At 40.4% G+C, this 17,216-nt stretch overlaps 1 protein-coding gene across 1 annotated transcript in view; it reads left to right on the plus strand.

Moving 5' to 3' along the window:
- The window catches only part of MDN1 (midasin AAA ATPase 1), a 154,869-nt gene that overhangs the window by 13,990 nt on the left and 123,663 nt on the right, over positions 1-17,216 (plus strand). The window contains exons 3-9 of the mRNA XM_060168184.1: positions 5,060-5,284; positions 5,640-5,747; positions 5,828-6,020; positions 8,817-9,059; positions 9,290-9,421; positions 12,255-12,358; positions 14,216-14,330. Coding sequence (XP_060024167.1) covers positions 5,060-5,284; positions 5,640-5,747; positions 5,828-6,020; positions 8,817-9,059; positions 9,290-9,421; positions 12,255-12,358; positions 14,216-14,330 — 1,120 coding nt within the window. The remainder of the gene's footprint in view (positions 1-5,059; positions 5,285-5,639; positions 5,748-5,827; positions 6,021-8,816; positions 9,060-9,289; positions 9,422-12,254; positions 12,359-14,215; positions 14,331-17,216) is intronic.

A 17,216-nucleotide genomic window follows, 5' to 3' on the forward strand; every position in this document is an offset into this window, starting at 1 on the left:
CCATCCTCCTTTTGTATACTTGCGGTGGACCACAGTCTGTTTCCCCTATAGGGAAGCCTTCTACTACACAGGTTTACAGCCATTGCCAGTCCACTCTGTTCATTTCCCCGTATCCTCAAAGACCTCTTGGGTCGGGTTGATGACTTGGTTACTGCTTATCTCCTACATGTTTGTTGCTGCCCATTGGTTCCACGTGCACTGCCAAACACCAGCTGCCCATGAGCTAGTGGACGACCAGCCTCCCACACCACAGCTGCCATGTCTCTCTTCCAAGCCACAGCTGAATCTTTTTTTTGTTTCCTGGCTGCGCTGCTCGGCATGCGGAATCTCAGTTCCCCAACCAGGAATTGAACCTGTGCCCCCTGCAGTGGTAGTGGGGAGTCCTAACCACTGGACCACCAGGGAAGTCCCCACAGCTAAATCTCCTGAGACCTAGTTGTCCAGTCTCCTTCAGAATATCATGAGCGTTAATGTACAAAGCCTTTATTCCTGTTGGCCTGGCTTGCTCATTGAAGTCCAAGCCTTCCCACCCATCTCCTGAATTCTCATTTTGTATCGTCCCACCCAGCTGACATCCAGGCCTCTTCCCTCACCCAAACCCTTTCCCTGCTTGTGCTCCATAACCTGCACACTCCCTTGTATACTTAGCCTCTTCTCTGTTACTTTTGCTTCCTTGTCTTCACTGATTTATGGTGGTCTTGATACCGTGTTCGTGTTGGTCCTTAACAGGGAAGGGGGTCTTTAATCGAACCGTCCATGTCCCTCACAGTCTGCATGTTTAGTGGGTGTCCTCCTCTCTGTTCTGTGAAGTTTTCTGGACTTCCTTGTTGCCATGACACCTGCCATCTTCTGCTTTATTTTCTGCTGCTGCTTTCTTGTGATCACTGATGAACTTCTGAGCTCCTCTTCCTTCTTTGAAGAACTTGGCAACCGGCCCATGGTCTTCTTCCCCACCCCAGCTCCTGTGTCCCACTTGGAATATCCATGCAGTGCTGACTCTGTTGTTCCTTGACTAGTTAATCTCCAGTGGACTTCTGTGTTCATTTCACCTACCCTGCTCACTGCAGTGGTCACACCCTGGGTCTAGCTCACATCTGCACCACCACCTTACAAGTCACTGGCTCAAACGCTCCGTTCCCAGACTGCCATCTCCTATCCCACTAGTTCATTTAACACACTAGTCTTTCTCCTCACTGGGACTGCCAATTCTTTCTTCCTGTTAATCAGCTCTTTCCAGTTTGTACCTTCCTTATGTGGCTTAAAATTCTATTTTTGACCTTATGGTTGCTGTCTTTCTATTAATACCTGCTTTTTTGTCCGTCGGTTCAGTGTTCTTATCTATCGAGAAAACTCCAACTCTTGATGAATCCACTTTCTTCACGTCTGTAGTAGAGCAACTGAATCACACATCTGATTGTGGAGTTGGAAAGCCTGGATTCAGATAGCCTCTTTACACTTAGTAGCTTTGTGACCTTAGCAAATAAACTAACCACTTCAGTTTCCTTAGCTTTACATTTGGGATAATAATACCTACTGTTGACATACTCCCTGTTCTAGTCCCACTTCAGAGTAGACGGGGTAATGAGAGTACAGAAAGAGCTAAACCAATAGCTTTCATTGTTGACCAATACATAGAGGGCACAGAGGAGTTTGCTTTGATTCCTTTTCCCACTTCCTGGGTTTCCTTCTACTCAACATGCCAAGGAGTACAGTAGAAACAACAAGGATATGCTTCTACATCATTTACTACCTGAATATACTGAGAGTCACCATGTTTGCAGTACACATAAATTCTGTAGAGTATGTTTAAGTTTTTAAAGTTTATTTTCATTCTTAAAAATGCACATACTGGGCTTCCCTGGTGGCGCAGTGGTTGAGAATCCGCCTGCTGATGCAGGGGACGCGGGTTCGTGCCCCAGTCCGGGAAGATCCCACATGCCGCGGAGCGGCTGGGCCCGTGAGCCGTGGCTGCTGAGCCTGCGCGTCTGGAGCCTGTGCTCCGCAACGGGAGAGGCCACAACAGTGAGAGGCTTGCATACCGCAAAAAAAATGCACATACTTATTTTTATTATGGTAAAAAAAAATCATAAAATTTGCCATCTTAACTATTTTTAAGTATGCAATTCAGTAGTGTTAAATATATTTGCATTGTTGTAAAACAGGTCTCCAGACGTTTTTCATCTTGCAGTACTGAAATTTTATACTCTCTAAACAATTCCCCTGTGCTCCTTCCCCCCAGCCCCCGGGTAATCACCATTCTGCTTTCCATATCTGTGAATTTGACTACTTTAGATACCTAATATAGATGAAATCATACAGTATTTATCCTTTTATGGTTGGCTTACTTTACTTAGCATAATGTCCTGAAGGTTCATATATGCTGTTGAATGTGACAGGATTTACTTCCTTTTTAAGTTTACACAGTATTGCATTGTATGTATATACCGCAGTTTATTCATCTGTCAAAAGACATTTGGGTTGCTTCCACTTCTTGGCTATTGTGAATGGTGCTGTTATGAACATGCGTGTGCAAAAATCTCTTTGAGACTCTGCTTTCAGTTCTTTTGGCTATATACCTAGAAATGGAATTGCTGGGCCATATGGATAAGTGCATCATGTGATTCACTGTATTTCAATCTGTAATTAAATTAGTATGTTTGCTTTGTGGTGAAAAAAGATATGCTAGTTTTATTTTTGTGAATATTTATTTATTTATTTGGTTGTGCCAGGTTTAGTTGCAGCAGGCAGGCTCCTTAGTTGTGGCATGTGAACTCTTAGTTGCAGCATGCATGTGGGATCTAGTTCCCCGACCAGGGAACAAACCCAGGTCCCCTGCATTGGGAGCACAGAGTCTTATCCACTGAGCCACCACGGAAGTCCCTATTTATTATTAGTTTTTTAAATAAAATTTATGTATGTATATATGTATTTATTTATGGATGGATGGATGGATGGCTGACTGCATTGGGTCTTTGTTGCTGCACGCAGGCTTTCTCTAGTTGCGGCGAGCAGGGGCTACTCTGCATTATGGTGCGCCGGCTTCTCATTGTGGCAGCTTCTCTTGTTGCGGAGCATGGGCTCTAGGTGCGTGGGCTCAGTAGTTGTGGCGCATGGGCTTAGGTGCTCCGCGGCATGTGGGATCTTCCTGGACCAGGGCTCGAACCCGTGTCCCCTGCATTGGTGGGTGGATTCTTAACCACTGTGCCACCAGGGAAGCCCCCTATTTTTTTTTTTAAAGGAACTTCTGTACTGTTTTCCATGGAGTCGCACCATGTTATCCTGCCAACAGTGCACAAGGGTTCCAGCTTCTCCACATCCGTACCAACAATTGTTAATTTTGTGTGTGTGTGTGTGTTTTTGTTTGTTTGTTTTTGGCCACGCCATGTGGCATGCAGGATCTTAGTTCCCCCACTAAGGATTGAACCCATGCCCCCTGCAGTGGAAGCGTGGAGCCCTAACCACTGAACCGCCAGGGAATTCCCTCATAGTATTCCTTATAGTCTATTTTATTTCTGTGGCATCCGTAATGTCCCCTCTTTCATTTGTGTTGTTTTTTGAACCTTCTATTTTTTTCTTAGTTAACCTAAGAGTGTATCACTTTTCTTGATCTTTTCAAAAACCAGCGCTTAGTTTTGTTGATTTTTTTTCCCTGTTGTTTTTCTAGTCTGTATCTCTGCTCTAATCTTTATTATTTGCTTTCTTTTGTTAGCTTTGGGTTTAGTTTATTCTTTTTTTAGTTACTTGAGGTGTAAAGTTAGGTTGTTAGCTTGAGATTTCTAAAATATACATGTTTGTAGCTATAAACTTCCCTCTTATCATTGCTCTTGTTGTATCCCATAGGTTTTGGTGTGTTGTATTTTTCTTTTCATTTGTTTCAAGGTCCTTTCTAATTTTCCTTGTGACTTCTTATTTGATCTATTGGTTGTTTAAGAGTGTGTTGTTTAATTTCCACATATTTGAGGATTTTTCAGTTTTCCTTCTGCTGTTGCTTTCTAGTTTCATTCTATTGTAATATTTTGTATTATTATACAAAAGTATTTTGTGTAATTTCATTACTTTAAAGTTTGTTGAGACTTGTTTTGCATCCTTACATGTGCCCTATCCTGGAGAATGTTCCATGTGCATGTGAGAAGAATATATGTTCTGCTGTTGCTGGGTAGAGTATTCTGTATGTGTCTGTTAGGTCCCTTTGGTCTATAGTGTTGTTCAAGTCCTCTGTTTCCTTATTGATCTTCTGTCTCATTATTCTATCCATTTAAAGTCTGTTTTGACTGATATTAATATAGTCACTCCTGCTCTCTTTGGATTACCAGTTGCATGGAATTTTTTTTTTAATCTCTTCACTTTCACCCTATGTGTAGCCTTAGATCCAAAGTGGGTTTCTTGTACATAGCATATAGTTTGATGCTGTTTTTTTTTCTTTTTTATATCCATTCAGCCAGTGTCTTTTGATTGTGAGTAAACCATTTACATTCAAAGTAATTACTGATGCAGAAGGACTTACTATTGCCATTGTTAATTATTTCCTGTATGTCTTGTAGCTTTTTGTCCTCTTTTCCAATCTTACTGCCTCTCATGAGGATCACCTCTTCATCTTTTAAGGTGCAGCCAAAGCATCTCTTCTTGACTCTCCCAGGTTCAGTTGAATCTGTTTTCTTTGTGCCTCTCGTTGTTTCTGTGACTCTCTTCCTTCCTAGATAGCAGGCTCCTCAAGGAAAGTATCTTCTTGGTTTTGTACCTCCAGGACTTAACACAGTGTCTGAAACACAGTGTGTGACTCATAGTGAGAAGTCAATAAATATTTGTTGAAAATGAGTTTATTTTCAGTAGTAAACACTTGTGATAAGTTCTTGTGGTTTGTTTCCTCTTAGATATCTCATGCTGCAATTGGGTTCCTGAACTTGAACAGAATATAATCTTAGGACTAGTGGCTTTAAGCATTCATCTCTTTTGGTTCTCAAACCCTTGGGAGTTACTGTTATGTTCCGTTGTCTCATTAAGTGGATATGTATACTTTGATATTCTTACCAAGCAATGAAAGTTCTTTTTCTTTCTGAAGGTTTGCCCTGAAGTATTTCAAGGACACTTCTCCAGTCTTTCAAAGACTTTTCCTAGAGAGCTCAGATGCAAATCCAGTCCGGTATGGGCGCAGACGGATGAAGCTCCGGGACCTAATGGAAGCAGCTTACAAGTTTCTGCAGCAAGAGCAGTCTGTGTTCCGGGAGCTCTGGGACTGGAGCGTGTGCATCCCACTCCTCAGGAGCCATGACACCTTGGTCCGCTGGTGCGTAGCTGTTGGGCTGTTCCTGTGCTTCTAGTGTGGGGATGGTTGACGGAGTCTGGAGTTGTATGCATGAGGAGGGAAGGGAAACCTTTTAAAAGATGTCATTTTTGTTCTGGTCCCTTTGGGGTTCTTATTCCCTTTCACGTGTCATTTCAGAGGGAAATCAGGTGGTATGAGTGGAATTCCATTGTTTTGTGTTCCATTAGGTGAATTTATTTTGCCTGATTTGTGTTTTCTACCCTTCCCTATGTTAATTATAAGATTTCCTTTTCTAGTGTTCAGTTGGCTAGCAAATTTCCTTTATTCTTCAGAATCAGCTGCAGGTTCTGAGTTTATATACTTTGGTTTTCTCCAGGTACACAGCCAATTGTCTTTCTTTGGTCACCTGTATGAATGAAGAGCACAAGTTATCATTCCTTAAGAAGATTTTTAACAGTGAGGAACTGATCCATTTCAGGTTAAGGTAAGCAGGAGCATTCCTGGAGATCTCGATGTGGCTTTACTGGGCATTAGAGTAGTTGATGAGATCCTCATTTTCCTCAGGTTACTAGAAGAGGCCCAGCTGCAGGACTTAGAGAAAGCCTTGGTGTTGGCCAATCCAGAAGCCTCCCTTTGGCGTAAGGAGAAGGAGCTGCAGTATTTACAAGGACACCTTGTTTCAGCTGACCTCTCCTCCAGGGTGACTGCTGTCTGTGGTGTGCTGCTGCCTGGGCAGCCGCCAGCCCCTGGAGAGCAGGTATGTTGACAGCAGTGGCGTGTGTGCCCTCTTCCATCCAAACACTGAGTGTGCATTTTTCCTTGGCTGGGCTCTGTGTTCTAGGTGTGAGCCAAATCGAGTTTGCCAGATTACTGTTCCACTTACAGAAGTGTTCAAGGAGAGAGTAAGAGAAATTCACCCAGGACCCTCCTCTTTGATAGTCACTTTGTCCCTATTTAGTGTGAAGTCAGAAATTGTAATGATGCCTATGCAAAAGCTTTTAACTTTAGCAAAGCTCTTCCGTGTATGACCTCATTTACTTGCTACAACAGCTGTTTGAAGTTGGGTGGCCCACGTTGTGATACCATATTTATGTAAAACTAAGGCAGAATGACTTGCCCAGGACCTGTGGGCTGTCCTTTGGCAGAGACGGGGCTAGGCCCAGGTGTAACTCCCCGGCCTCTTTCTGTCAGAATATTCTCTTTGCCTGTTGTGTGAGAGGGTTGCATCTGTAGTGAGCTCTTCCCCTGCCATAGCAAATGACCTTTCCAAGAGTGTGCCTCCAGGCTACACTTTGGAAAGTCTTGTAAATCAGAGTCTGGTTCCATAATCTGGGAACATTGGGAACCAGTCTGTTTTTCCCCAGCAGTCTTTAGTCAGTTGTCACTTTGTCTGATGGTCAGACCCACCCAGTTTTCTTCCTGGAACAAGTCCTGAGTCATTCCTTGATCTATCAGTTTGTATCTGGGAAGTACAAAATTAAAAAGATAAGTATAATATAGATATAAAAAAGTGCATGTCTTAAGTGTACAGCTGCATGATTATTCGTAAACTAAATATCTCTGTCACCAGCACTGAGATGCCAGCATTTCCAAAGCGCCTTGTGTTTCCCTCTGGTCAGGAAGACCTCCCCACCTCTCTTTAACCACTCTCCTAACATAGATTAGGTTTGGAGCATTAGAACTTTAACATAGGGAAGGATTCTGGTTGGAGTAGGCTTGATATACTGGGTGGCAGTGGCAGAGCACTGGGGCAGAAGTGCAGAATGGAGCTACAGCCCAGCCTGCCTGCCGGTTGCTAAGAGTAACAGCTCTGCAAAAAGTTCAAGAACTTCCAGCCCTGAATCTCATTTTGTCCTCACATATCTTTAGGGGACAAGCTATGTTTGAGAATTTACCATTCCTTAAAGTTAATAATCATTGCACTTTTCCAAGAGGTCCTTTTTTCTGTGTCGTATTAGGTCCATTGTTAATAAAATTTGTTTAAATTGTGGTAAAATGAATGTAACGTTTACCATCTTTACCATTTTTAAGTGTGCTCTTCAGTGGTGTTAAGTATATTCACATTGTTAGCAAAGAAACTCCAGAACTTTTTCATCTTGCAAAACTGAAACTACCCATTAAACATATTGGGTACATTATTATTATTATTTTACTTTTTGTTATGGAAAATGTTAAACGTATTCCAAAGTAGAAACAATAGTGTAATGAATCCACATGTACCCATCATTCAGCTTCAGTAATTATAAATTCATGATCAGTTATATTGCATTTATATTTCTGAACACTGTCCTCACACCATATTGTTTTGAAGCAACTCCCAGATACCACATCATTTCTTAGCTAAATATAGGCATACCTTGTTTTGTTGTGCTTCTCAGATATTGCATTTTTTTTTTTTAACAAGGTTTGTGGCAACCCTGCCTTGAGCAAGTCTGTTGGTGCCATTTTTCCAACAGCATTTGCTCACTTCGTGTCTCTGTGTCACATTTTGGTAATTCTTGAAATATTTAAAACTGTTTCATTATTTATATTTGTTAGGGTGATCTGTGACTGGTGGTCTTTGATGTTACTATTGCAAAGATTACAACTTGGTGAAGTCTCAGATGATGGTTAGCATTTTTAGCAATAAAGTATTTTTAAATTAAGGTATGTACATTGTCTTTAAGACATAAAGCTATGTTGTACACTTAATAGACCACAGTGTAGTGTAAACATAACTTGTATGTGCACTGGGAAACCGAAAATTTTGTGTGACTTGCTTCATTATGGTATTTGGTTTATTGCTGTGGTTTGGAATTCAACCTGCAAAATCTTTGAGGTATGCTTGTAGTTTAGCGTGTGTGTGTGTGTGTGTGTGTGTGTGTGTGTATAAAAGGAAAGGACTTTATGCAAACTATTATATATAGGATGTATATATAAGGGAAATATATTCAGTATCCTGTGATTAACCATAATGAAAAATAATATATGTATAGCTGAAACACTTTGCTGTATAGCAGAAATTAACACATTATAAATCAACTATACTTCAATAAAAATTTTTTTAAAAAAAGAAAAAAAGGACTTAAAAAATTCCCAGAACTCTTTATTACACCTGGAAAAAATTGAACAATTTTATAGTGTATCCTTTCAGTGTCCTTACTCTCCCCGATGGTCTCATAAGTGTATTGTGCATTCTTGATCTTAGACGTGAAATCCTAGAATGTGGTAAGGTAAAGAAAAACAAAAATCCAGTCATGAGAGATGAGGCTTGCTCCCATCCCCTGTGTGTCAATTTTTGTGGCTTCTTAAAGTTTGGGAGACTTTTTCTTAAATTTGTTAGTGAGTTCCCACCCTTCTCCCCAGAGTTGGAGTGCGGGGGAGAAAGGAAAGTGAAAAAGTCAGATCCTTACTTTGGATAACATACTTGTTGTTACTGTAGGTCCTGTACTACCAATTTATTGGCAGAGGTTTATGTAAAAGCCGGTGGAAGCACTGTTGTAGAAATTAACCTGTGCCCTTTGATGGAAAGACTCTTCTTGATATGCCTTTTATTTTTCACTTGCTTCCTTAGGCCAGTAGTCGGAGTTCTTCTCGCGAACAGGAGCTGGCCTTTAGGTCTTATGTGCTGGTTGAGTCAGTCTGCAGAAATCTTCAGACCCTGGCTATGGCAGTGGCTTCTCAGAATGCTGTGTTGTTGGAAGGACCAATTGGATGTGGGAAAACTTCCTTAGTTGAACATTTAGCTGCAATGACAGGTAGAAGGAAGCCCCCTCAGCTTCTCAAAGTCCAGCTTGGAGATCAGACCGACAGTAAAGTAAGTAAGAAATGGCAGATTTTGGTTGGTGAGCATACTTGTGAATATTTGCATTAAAATATTGTTTTTGCTAGGAGAATATGAGAATAGTTATTGGTCTTCCTCATAACTGAGGGGACCATGCTGTAAAACCTCAGGTACCTGTTATAACCCTGTGGAAGTTTAATGGAACTAATCGCAGGATGTAGCATTGGCTCCTCAGGTGTGTGGCTTCAATAATCTTTTTGCAGATGCTGTTGGGAATGTATCGCTGCACGGATGTCCCAGGAGAGTTTGTGTGGCAGCCTGGTACCCTGACACAGGCGGCCACAAATGGACACTGGATCCTTCTGGAGGATATTGACTATGCTCCCTTGGACGTGGTATGTCACCTCCCTAGTAACTCGCTAATTTCTTGTCTTTGAAGAGAATGAGAATTGTGTTAATAGTGATACTGGGGGATTATTTAAACAACATAGGTATTTCATTAGAGATGGTATGTTGGTTATCTACCTAATCTGGTTCGAGTTCTTGGATTACTGGGCTGATCTCTTGTTTGATAGAACATTATTAAAATTCTGCTTGTACTGTTTCCTTTAATAGTTGAATATGTGATCAATTTCACAGTAGTTTTTTATCCTCCTTTAGTTGAAAATGTGACCAATTTCACAGACTTTCCAAGAATAGGCTTGGTGGGAAACATCTTAATCCATGCTGCATATCCATTGAGAACTTTGAGACCCAGCTCCCTGGCTATGGCATTTGTAGAGCAGTGGGCTGAGGACAGATGAAAGAAGAGATGATATAATAAGAGCCTGCTTGTCTTTGTTCCATTAAGGAAAATAAACTGGATGTATATTTTTGACTTCAAAAAGATCACTTTTATATGTGTATAAAATTTAGCTATGGAGGCAGTCCATGTTTCTTCTGTATTCTGTAAACTATGACCAAAAAAATGTATTCCAGAATGAAAAAAATCTTCCTTTGGGTAGATTTTCCTGAGATTGGTTTTAATTTTCTTTTACCGTGAACCCTAAAGCCACCTATATATGGACTTTCCCCTCTTGGATTGGAGAGAGAGAGGAGACAGAGATGGGGGAGTGGGAAGGAGAGGTGGGAAAGGTCTTTAGGTTTAGGGAAATGTATGGGGAAGGAGGGGCTATAAATATGTGTGTGTCTTATGACACACATATTTTAGAGTCTAGTGAGGTAAAAATGTAATGGGGTTATTGGCTTAGTTTGACCACCATGTTCTAAGATTTTAATGCTCAGTTTTATGGGGCTGGAGAGTCAGATTTCTTAAGAAGCCCAGAGCCAAGGATGACTACTACCAATGAGACTTAAAACTAAAACTGAATTATAAACTGCAAGGCCAACTTAAAAGTATTTGTTGAGTCTTAGCGCTTTCTATAGCTCTCTTTCCTGGGCAATTTTTTCAGACATCAGGGTACCTGGGAAGTCATTAGTATTATAAATCATAGAATTTGAGCCAAAGAAGGTAGATGAACATAAGGGATATTCCATTCAGGTCATGATGAAGCCTAGGGATCTATCCCTTTGCCATAGCCAAGTACATTCTTTGATGACCAAATCCAGATTTCAAGACCAAACTGTTAGTTTCTGTCTTGATCTTCCTTGGGCAACGTCTGGTAAACATCAGAAAATTCTTGTACTTTGAGTTCCATTTTGTGTAGACCATTCCCCTTCTGTTACTATCAGTACATTTGGTTGCAGAGGGTATGCTGTTCAGTTGATTTAAACTACATCATCATTATAGTAAAGTTGTGTTTATTTTAAAACATACCTGGACCCTTGATTATTATTTTGTTATTTCCAGAACTTCTCAGCTAATTGCTAACTAATTACTATTTTAAGGTAGCTTTTATGGCTTTTATAGATCTCATTCAGGATGGTTGTCTTTTGTTTCAAGTGTCGGAGTTATCTTGGAGTTGCCCCTATAATATTTTTCCTTTCATTTCTTAGCCATGTATGAAATAAGGATGCTTAATAAAATTACCTTGACATTTTAGGACCTTCTTCCTTGGCTCTTTATTCTTCTTACTGTTTTTTTCCTCAAACTTCTATAAACTCACATCCCCTAGACCCATATGTCTAGTCCATACTTTTCTTGAAAAATCTCTACTTGGATCTTCCTTAGCAGGTACAGGTTCAGGATGTTCAAAATGAACCTTATCTGCTCTTTCCTGCAACAGCCTTTCCTGCCACACAATTACCAAGCCAGAATTTTGTTGTGTCTCCTTCCTCTAGTCCCGCATTCACTTAGTCTGATATTGCTTAGTACTTTTCCCTTATCTCTTATTCTATTCCCTCCTAGCCCACTGCCTTAGCACAGGTCTTCTTATTTTTATCTGTCTGTCTATCTAATCTATCCTGCCATCTTACCTTTGTTACCTGAGTGGTGTCCTTTTTCGCTTCTTTCCCTCCAGGCTGGCTCTCTTTCAGTTTATCTTCCATATTGTTGCACAGTTCATTTTCTAAAATAAAAAATAGGTTTTTCTTCAGACTAAACTCCTCTCAACAACTTCATGAAAAAAATTCAAACTCCTTAGCTCAGCACAGAAGGCCTTTTATCATTTATCTCTAAGCCTAGTATTTTTCCACTACTTCATATACACGTTCTGCCCTAACCCTAACTGTAAGAGTCCTCTCATGCCATGCTCTTAGGCATATACATTTTTATCCATTTGAATATTTTTGCCTAGAGTAAATGTGCCATTGCTCTCCCAACAAACCAGGCTGATCCCTCTTCATACTTTCAGACTCAGTGAATGTCATTACCTCTAGAATGGCTTCACTGCCCTGCTTCTAAACTACTCCACACTGATCTACAGCCACCCTCTGTCTTCACATACCGTTTTGTACACTCCTTGGGGGTCACACCGATCATGCTGTATGGTAGTCTGCATGGCTATCTCCCGTCAGACTCTAGGCTGTAAAGCCTCAGTCATGTCTGGATTTTTCCTGTCTTGCTTGATTCTGGTCCATAGTAGGAACTCAGTGAATGCTGAATGAATAAGTTGCTCTGCTGCAGTGTAGGTGGCTCCAGTATTCCCGCCTGGCATTTGACCCCAGTTCATGCTGTGAGAAGTAGGGTTTCCTTTAAGGACGTGTTCATCATTTGGTGAGAGGGTTTTTTTGCTTTCTTGTTTGTTACTTCTGTCTTAATAGCTTCATCACTGGGGTTTTGTGATTTAGGTTTCCGTGCTGATCCCTCTCTTGGAGAATGGAGAGCTCTTGATTCCTGGCCAAGGTGACTGTCTGAAAGTGGCTCCTGGATTTCAGTTCTTTGCAACCAGGAGGTATGTCCCATTAACCCTTCTGTTCCCACGATGGAGCCTCTTCCTAAGTCCGCATGCTAGAGTGCTGAGTACAAAAGTCTTGGAATAGAGTTCTCTGGGCCCATTTTAAGCAAGGTTAGTTAGCAGTGATGACAGATTCAACATTCTCATTCCTGACTTTTTTTTTAAATTTATTTAATTTATTTTTGGCTGTGTTGGGTATTCATTGCTGCACGCAGGCTTTCTCTAGTTGCAGTGAGCAGGGGCTACTCTTCGTTGCGGTGCTCAGCTTCTTACTGTAGTGGCTTCTCTTGTTGTGGAGCATGGGCTCTAGGCACACGGGCTTCAGTAGTTGCAGCACGCAGGCTCAATAGTTGTGGCTTACAGGCTCTAGAGCACAGGTTCAGTAGTTGTGACGCACGGGCTTAGTTGCTCCGTGGCATGTGGGATCTTCCTGGACCAGGGATCGAACCCGTGTCGCCTGCTTTGGCAGGCGGATTCTCAACCACTGTGCCACCAGGGAAGCCCCTTCCTGACTATTTTTAATGGAGATAATTAATTTAGAAAGTAAAAGTGGTTTTTTTTCCCCCACTTAAAAATAAGTAACCAGTCTTAAAAAACTTTGTCTTGTTTTCATGTTTTCAAACATAATCAGAGATGAGACTGTTGTCAGATAGCCCTGGGTTTGAATCCTGACACTGACACTTTGTACCTGTGTGTACCTTGCTTGACTGATTATGATGGGGCCAATAACACCTACTTTACAACTTGGTGTAAGTTATGAAGGTTAGGTGAAGTGACTAAGACCTCTCACAAAGTAAGTGCCCAGCCATGATGGTGGTGATGATAAAGCCACGTAGACCTCAGGCATTTAAAAAAATTAATTGAATATAAGCATCAACAAAGGAATAAAACCTAAGCAAACTTAGTGTATGTCCCTATCTACTTTTTAAAATAATGTGAAGGCAGTGGTTTATTTCCTCCTACTTGTCTATAACTGTACAGCTTCTCTAAGGTCTTAAAATGCCCAAGAGTGAAAATAATGCCACATTGTATTTAGTGATTATATTAGTGTTTACTGTACCTCTGTGAACATTCACTTCCAGATGGAATGCAGAGCTAACAGTTCTAAGGAAGACCTTGCTAGGCCCTGTTAGTTTTAATAGACCCTGATTTTATTCACAGCGATGGTGAAGTTCTTTCCTGCTAGATACATTTCCCAGAAAGTCCTGGGACATCATAGAAGTATGTCACACAAACCTGAGTTCAGTTCTTGGCTTTGCCATTTGTAGTCATAGTTGAGTGAGCAAGGGACATTACTCTCCTTCTCTTCCATACAGTTCTTCCTTACAGTTAGAAGAAAAGAAAGGCATCATCCCCTCAGGGCAGTTGTTGTGAAGATTAAATTACATGGCTTAGGTGTAAGCCCATGGCTTGCCCAGAGTATGTGTTTAATGAATATTCCTTCTCTTCTGGGCATGTTAAATAACTTCAGGTACTGTCGCTTTTGGTAATAAGCAGTGAACTTATTTTTAGTGCTGTTGGTCTTGGATTAGGTTTTCTTTTTCCTGAAGTTATGTCTTAAGGAAAAGGAACATGTTGTTCAGTTCAAAACGTCTAATAGGATCATTTGCAGTGATGTGAAAATAACTTGGTTGAAGCGCTATTACTCCCCCTAGGAAAATAGTCAAACCTGGCTTGGTGGCAGCCTTTCATTGTCATGCTCCCTATAAGCCCAACATAGTGCTGTCTGGCACCAGAAGGAACTGTGAGTTTTACTCAGATGTGAGATAACGTCTAGCAAGGGATAACCAGGGGCATAATTCAAGATTAAAATTGGGAATTTTGTGTGACTCTGTTTTTCATTCTGAAATACAGACTCTTGAGCTGTGGAGGAAATTGGTATCGACCGCTAAATAGCCATGCTACTCTGCTAGACAAATACTGGACCAAAATTTACCTGGATAACATGGATAAGACAGAACTGAATGAGGTATGGGGTTATTTGAAAGTATCAATGCTTTTCTTTCTTACTCTTCATTATTAAAAGTGTCAGACTTACATGTAAACAGAGGAAATAGCCCAATGAGTCACCAAAATACTCGTCACTCTAAATTTAACAGTTAATATGCTGACATTTTACTGTATTAATTTCATCTAGTAGTTTTTATTTGCTAATATATTTGAAAGCAAACCTCACAGCATTTCACCCTTAAATACTTTCATGCATCTCTAAGGGCATTTCCATATATAACCGTAATGATTATTATACCCAATAAAATGAATAGTAATTCCTCAGTAGCACTTAATTCTCAGACCATGTTTAAGTTTCTCCAGTTGTCCCCAAAGGATCTTTTTTATACTAAGTTGTTTTGTAACTAATATCTTTCACACTTAACAACTTTATGTACATTTTGATCTGGGTATTAATGAAAATTGAGATGACTTATTTTAAAGGTTTTATACGTAGGTTTACTTTGTAGTATCTCTGGTTCTCCGCGAACACTGAGAGGTGTGCCTCACCTTACCCTGCCAACCTCCTGTCTCCCCTTGGATCTGCCTCCTCACTTGGGAAGCGTCCTGACTTCCAACGTTTCATCTTGGAGAGCCACAAATAAAGCATTGTCAGTGACCACTCAGTCATGGCAGGGATGCTTTCCTCTTTCTTGGTATAAGTTTTTAGATAAATAAGTGGCACCAGACAACCTTTTCAAATATTTTATCTAGCATTTAGGTATTTACTAGCAGAGGGGTTTTCAGAGTTCACCGATTACTGGGTAAACCTTGATAGTATAATCTCTAAGAAGCCTTGCCTTGATGGTGTGATTTTATAACCCTACAGCCTGTTTTACACTTGAGAGTTTCTTATCTCACTCTAGTTCCCAGTTGTGTATTTGTGTGTCCTGTATGTCTGTCTTTTCCCCTCTTGCCGCCCTCAACTATAAGCTCCTCCAGTAACTTAACTCAGCTTTGGTGTCCCCAGCATCCACTCCGTGCCTGGCATTTTGTAAATGTTTGTTGTATTGCTTTGTCATAGTGCTCCTCTTTCTTTTGCTGTTGCAGACCTTTAAATGTTTTATTTTCAGACTTAAATTGTGAGTCTTTTCTTTAAAGGGGAGGGCTGAAGTTCACATTTAGGTGTAATTTATTGGGGATTGAGAGGATGAGAAGAACGTTTGACAGCCACTCTGTTCTTACTGTATTCTGTACTTGAAGGATGAGCCAGAACTCCTCCTTCCACTCCTGCCTTGATCAGCAGTGTGTCACTCTGCTCACCGCAGGTGCGACAGGAGTACACACCTCCTCGCTTCAGTGACCTAGGTCATATTTAGGTAGCTGACTTTCAGAAGCTCACTAGTTATTTTTAAGCTTCTGGACTTACTAATCCTAATAACACTCTCCTAAATAAATGACTGGTAGCTAAAAACCTTGTGTGTATTACTTAGGAAATAAAATAATCTCCTATGCCGACCTCACGGGGAACACAAGGAACTGCATTTCTGTTGCTGCCAACCACAGCCATCTTATGCTTAGAAAGACTGGCTTTGACTTCTTGCTGAAATATCAAATTATACTTCAAAAAACAAGCTCTTTACATAATGCTAGTCTCATACCTAGTAAGTGCCAGGAACTTACCCCTAACAGTTTCTCACACCTGTCTCCCCCGGACACCTTGAATGTGCCTTGATGCCTCACGTGCTGGCACCAGAGATGGCCTGCTTTCTCTGCCGGCAGTCCCCTCTCACAGTCACCAGCGACCTCTGCCAGGTGCCTCTCCTGCTCTGTGAAACCTTCCCGGGTCTCCCAAGCAGGGCCGACCATGCTGTCCTTTGGGCTGCAAGCTTGCTTTTGCTTTCATATCTGCTGCTTATATTAGGGGGAGTTTCTCGAGGACAGGTTCCATTCCTTATTTTGTTTTGTTTCTCTGTCCCTGGAATAGTGCCTGCTACAAAGTAGGTACTTAATAAATGCTTATTAAAGGAATGAATCTCCAAAATACATATCAAATTGATAACCACATCATGTTAGATTAGTTTATTATGTGATATTGTGTTTAAATTTTGACATTCATGTTAATAACAAAAGAAGTTTTTTGACTAAGGTAGAAAATGACTAATTGGTTGGTACATATAAATCTCTATTCAGAACTTCTTTTCCAAATAACTGAGCCCTTACTAAAGTGTTAAACCTAACAAATTTTTTTCAAGTAAAAACAGCTTTTTTTTTTCACCTTAATCATAAATATACATGCTCATATGTTGGAATTACTACTCAGCAATAAAATAGAATGAACTACTGATACATACAGTGATGTCCGGACAAATTTCAAAAACGTTATGCTGAGTAAGAGAAACCGAACTATACACTACATCCCATATGATTCTGTGTATATGATAGATTTGAAAGCAAAACTGTATAGAGATCTGAATCAGGTGCAGGATTCCAGGGACGGGGATGTGGAGGAAGGGAGTGATGACAAAAGGGAACTTTTTGTTTTAGGGGTGATGGAAATAAGTATATTTTGTTTATGGTAGCCAGGGTCCACAAATATATGGGCAATTTTGAAAATGTTCCCTCCATACACAAAAAAATGTATATTCTGTATTTGAAATATCCACATGTGTATCCATTAAATTGAATTTGTTGATTTTATTATTCTCTTTTTCTGTCCTTAATTTTCAATACATCTGAAATATGTTTTCAATAATATTTGTTGTAAAATCCTCCAGTTAAAAAAAAAAGTATGAAGAAATAAAAATCTATGAGATCTACCACTTGATGACGCCGTTAAAAGATTTTAGTGGACCTTACAACTTTAATATATACAAAATATGTTGATATTTCATATATAAATTGGAATTGATATACTTCTCAATTT

The sequence above is a fragment of the Lagenorhynchus albirostris genome, chromosome 12, assembly GCF_949774975.1.
Source record: "Lagenorhynchus albirostris chromosome 12, mLagAlb1.1, whole genome shotgun sequence".
In the NCBI taxonomy this organism is placed as follows: Eukaryota; Metazoa; Chordata; class Mammalia; order Artiodactyla; family Delphinidae; genus Lagenorhynchus; species Lagenorhynchus albirostris.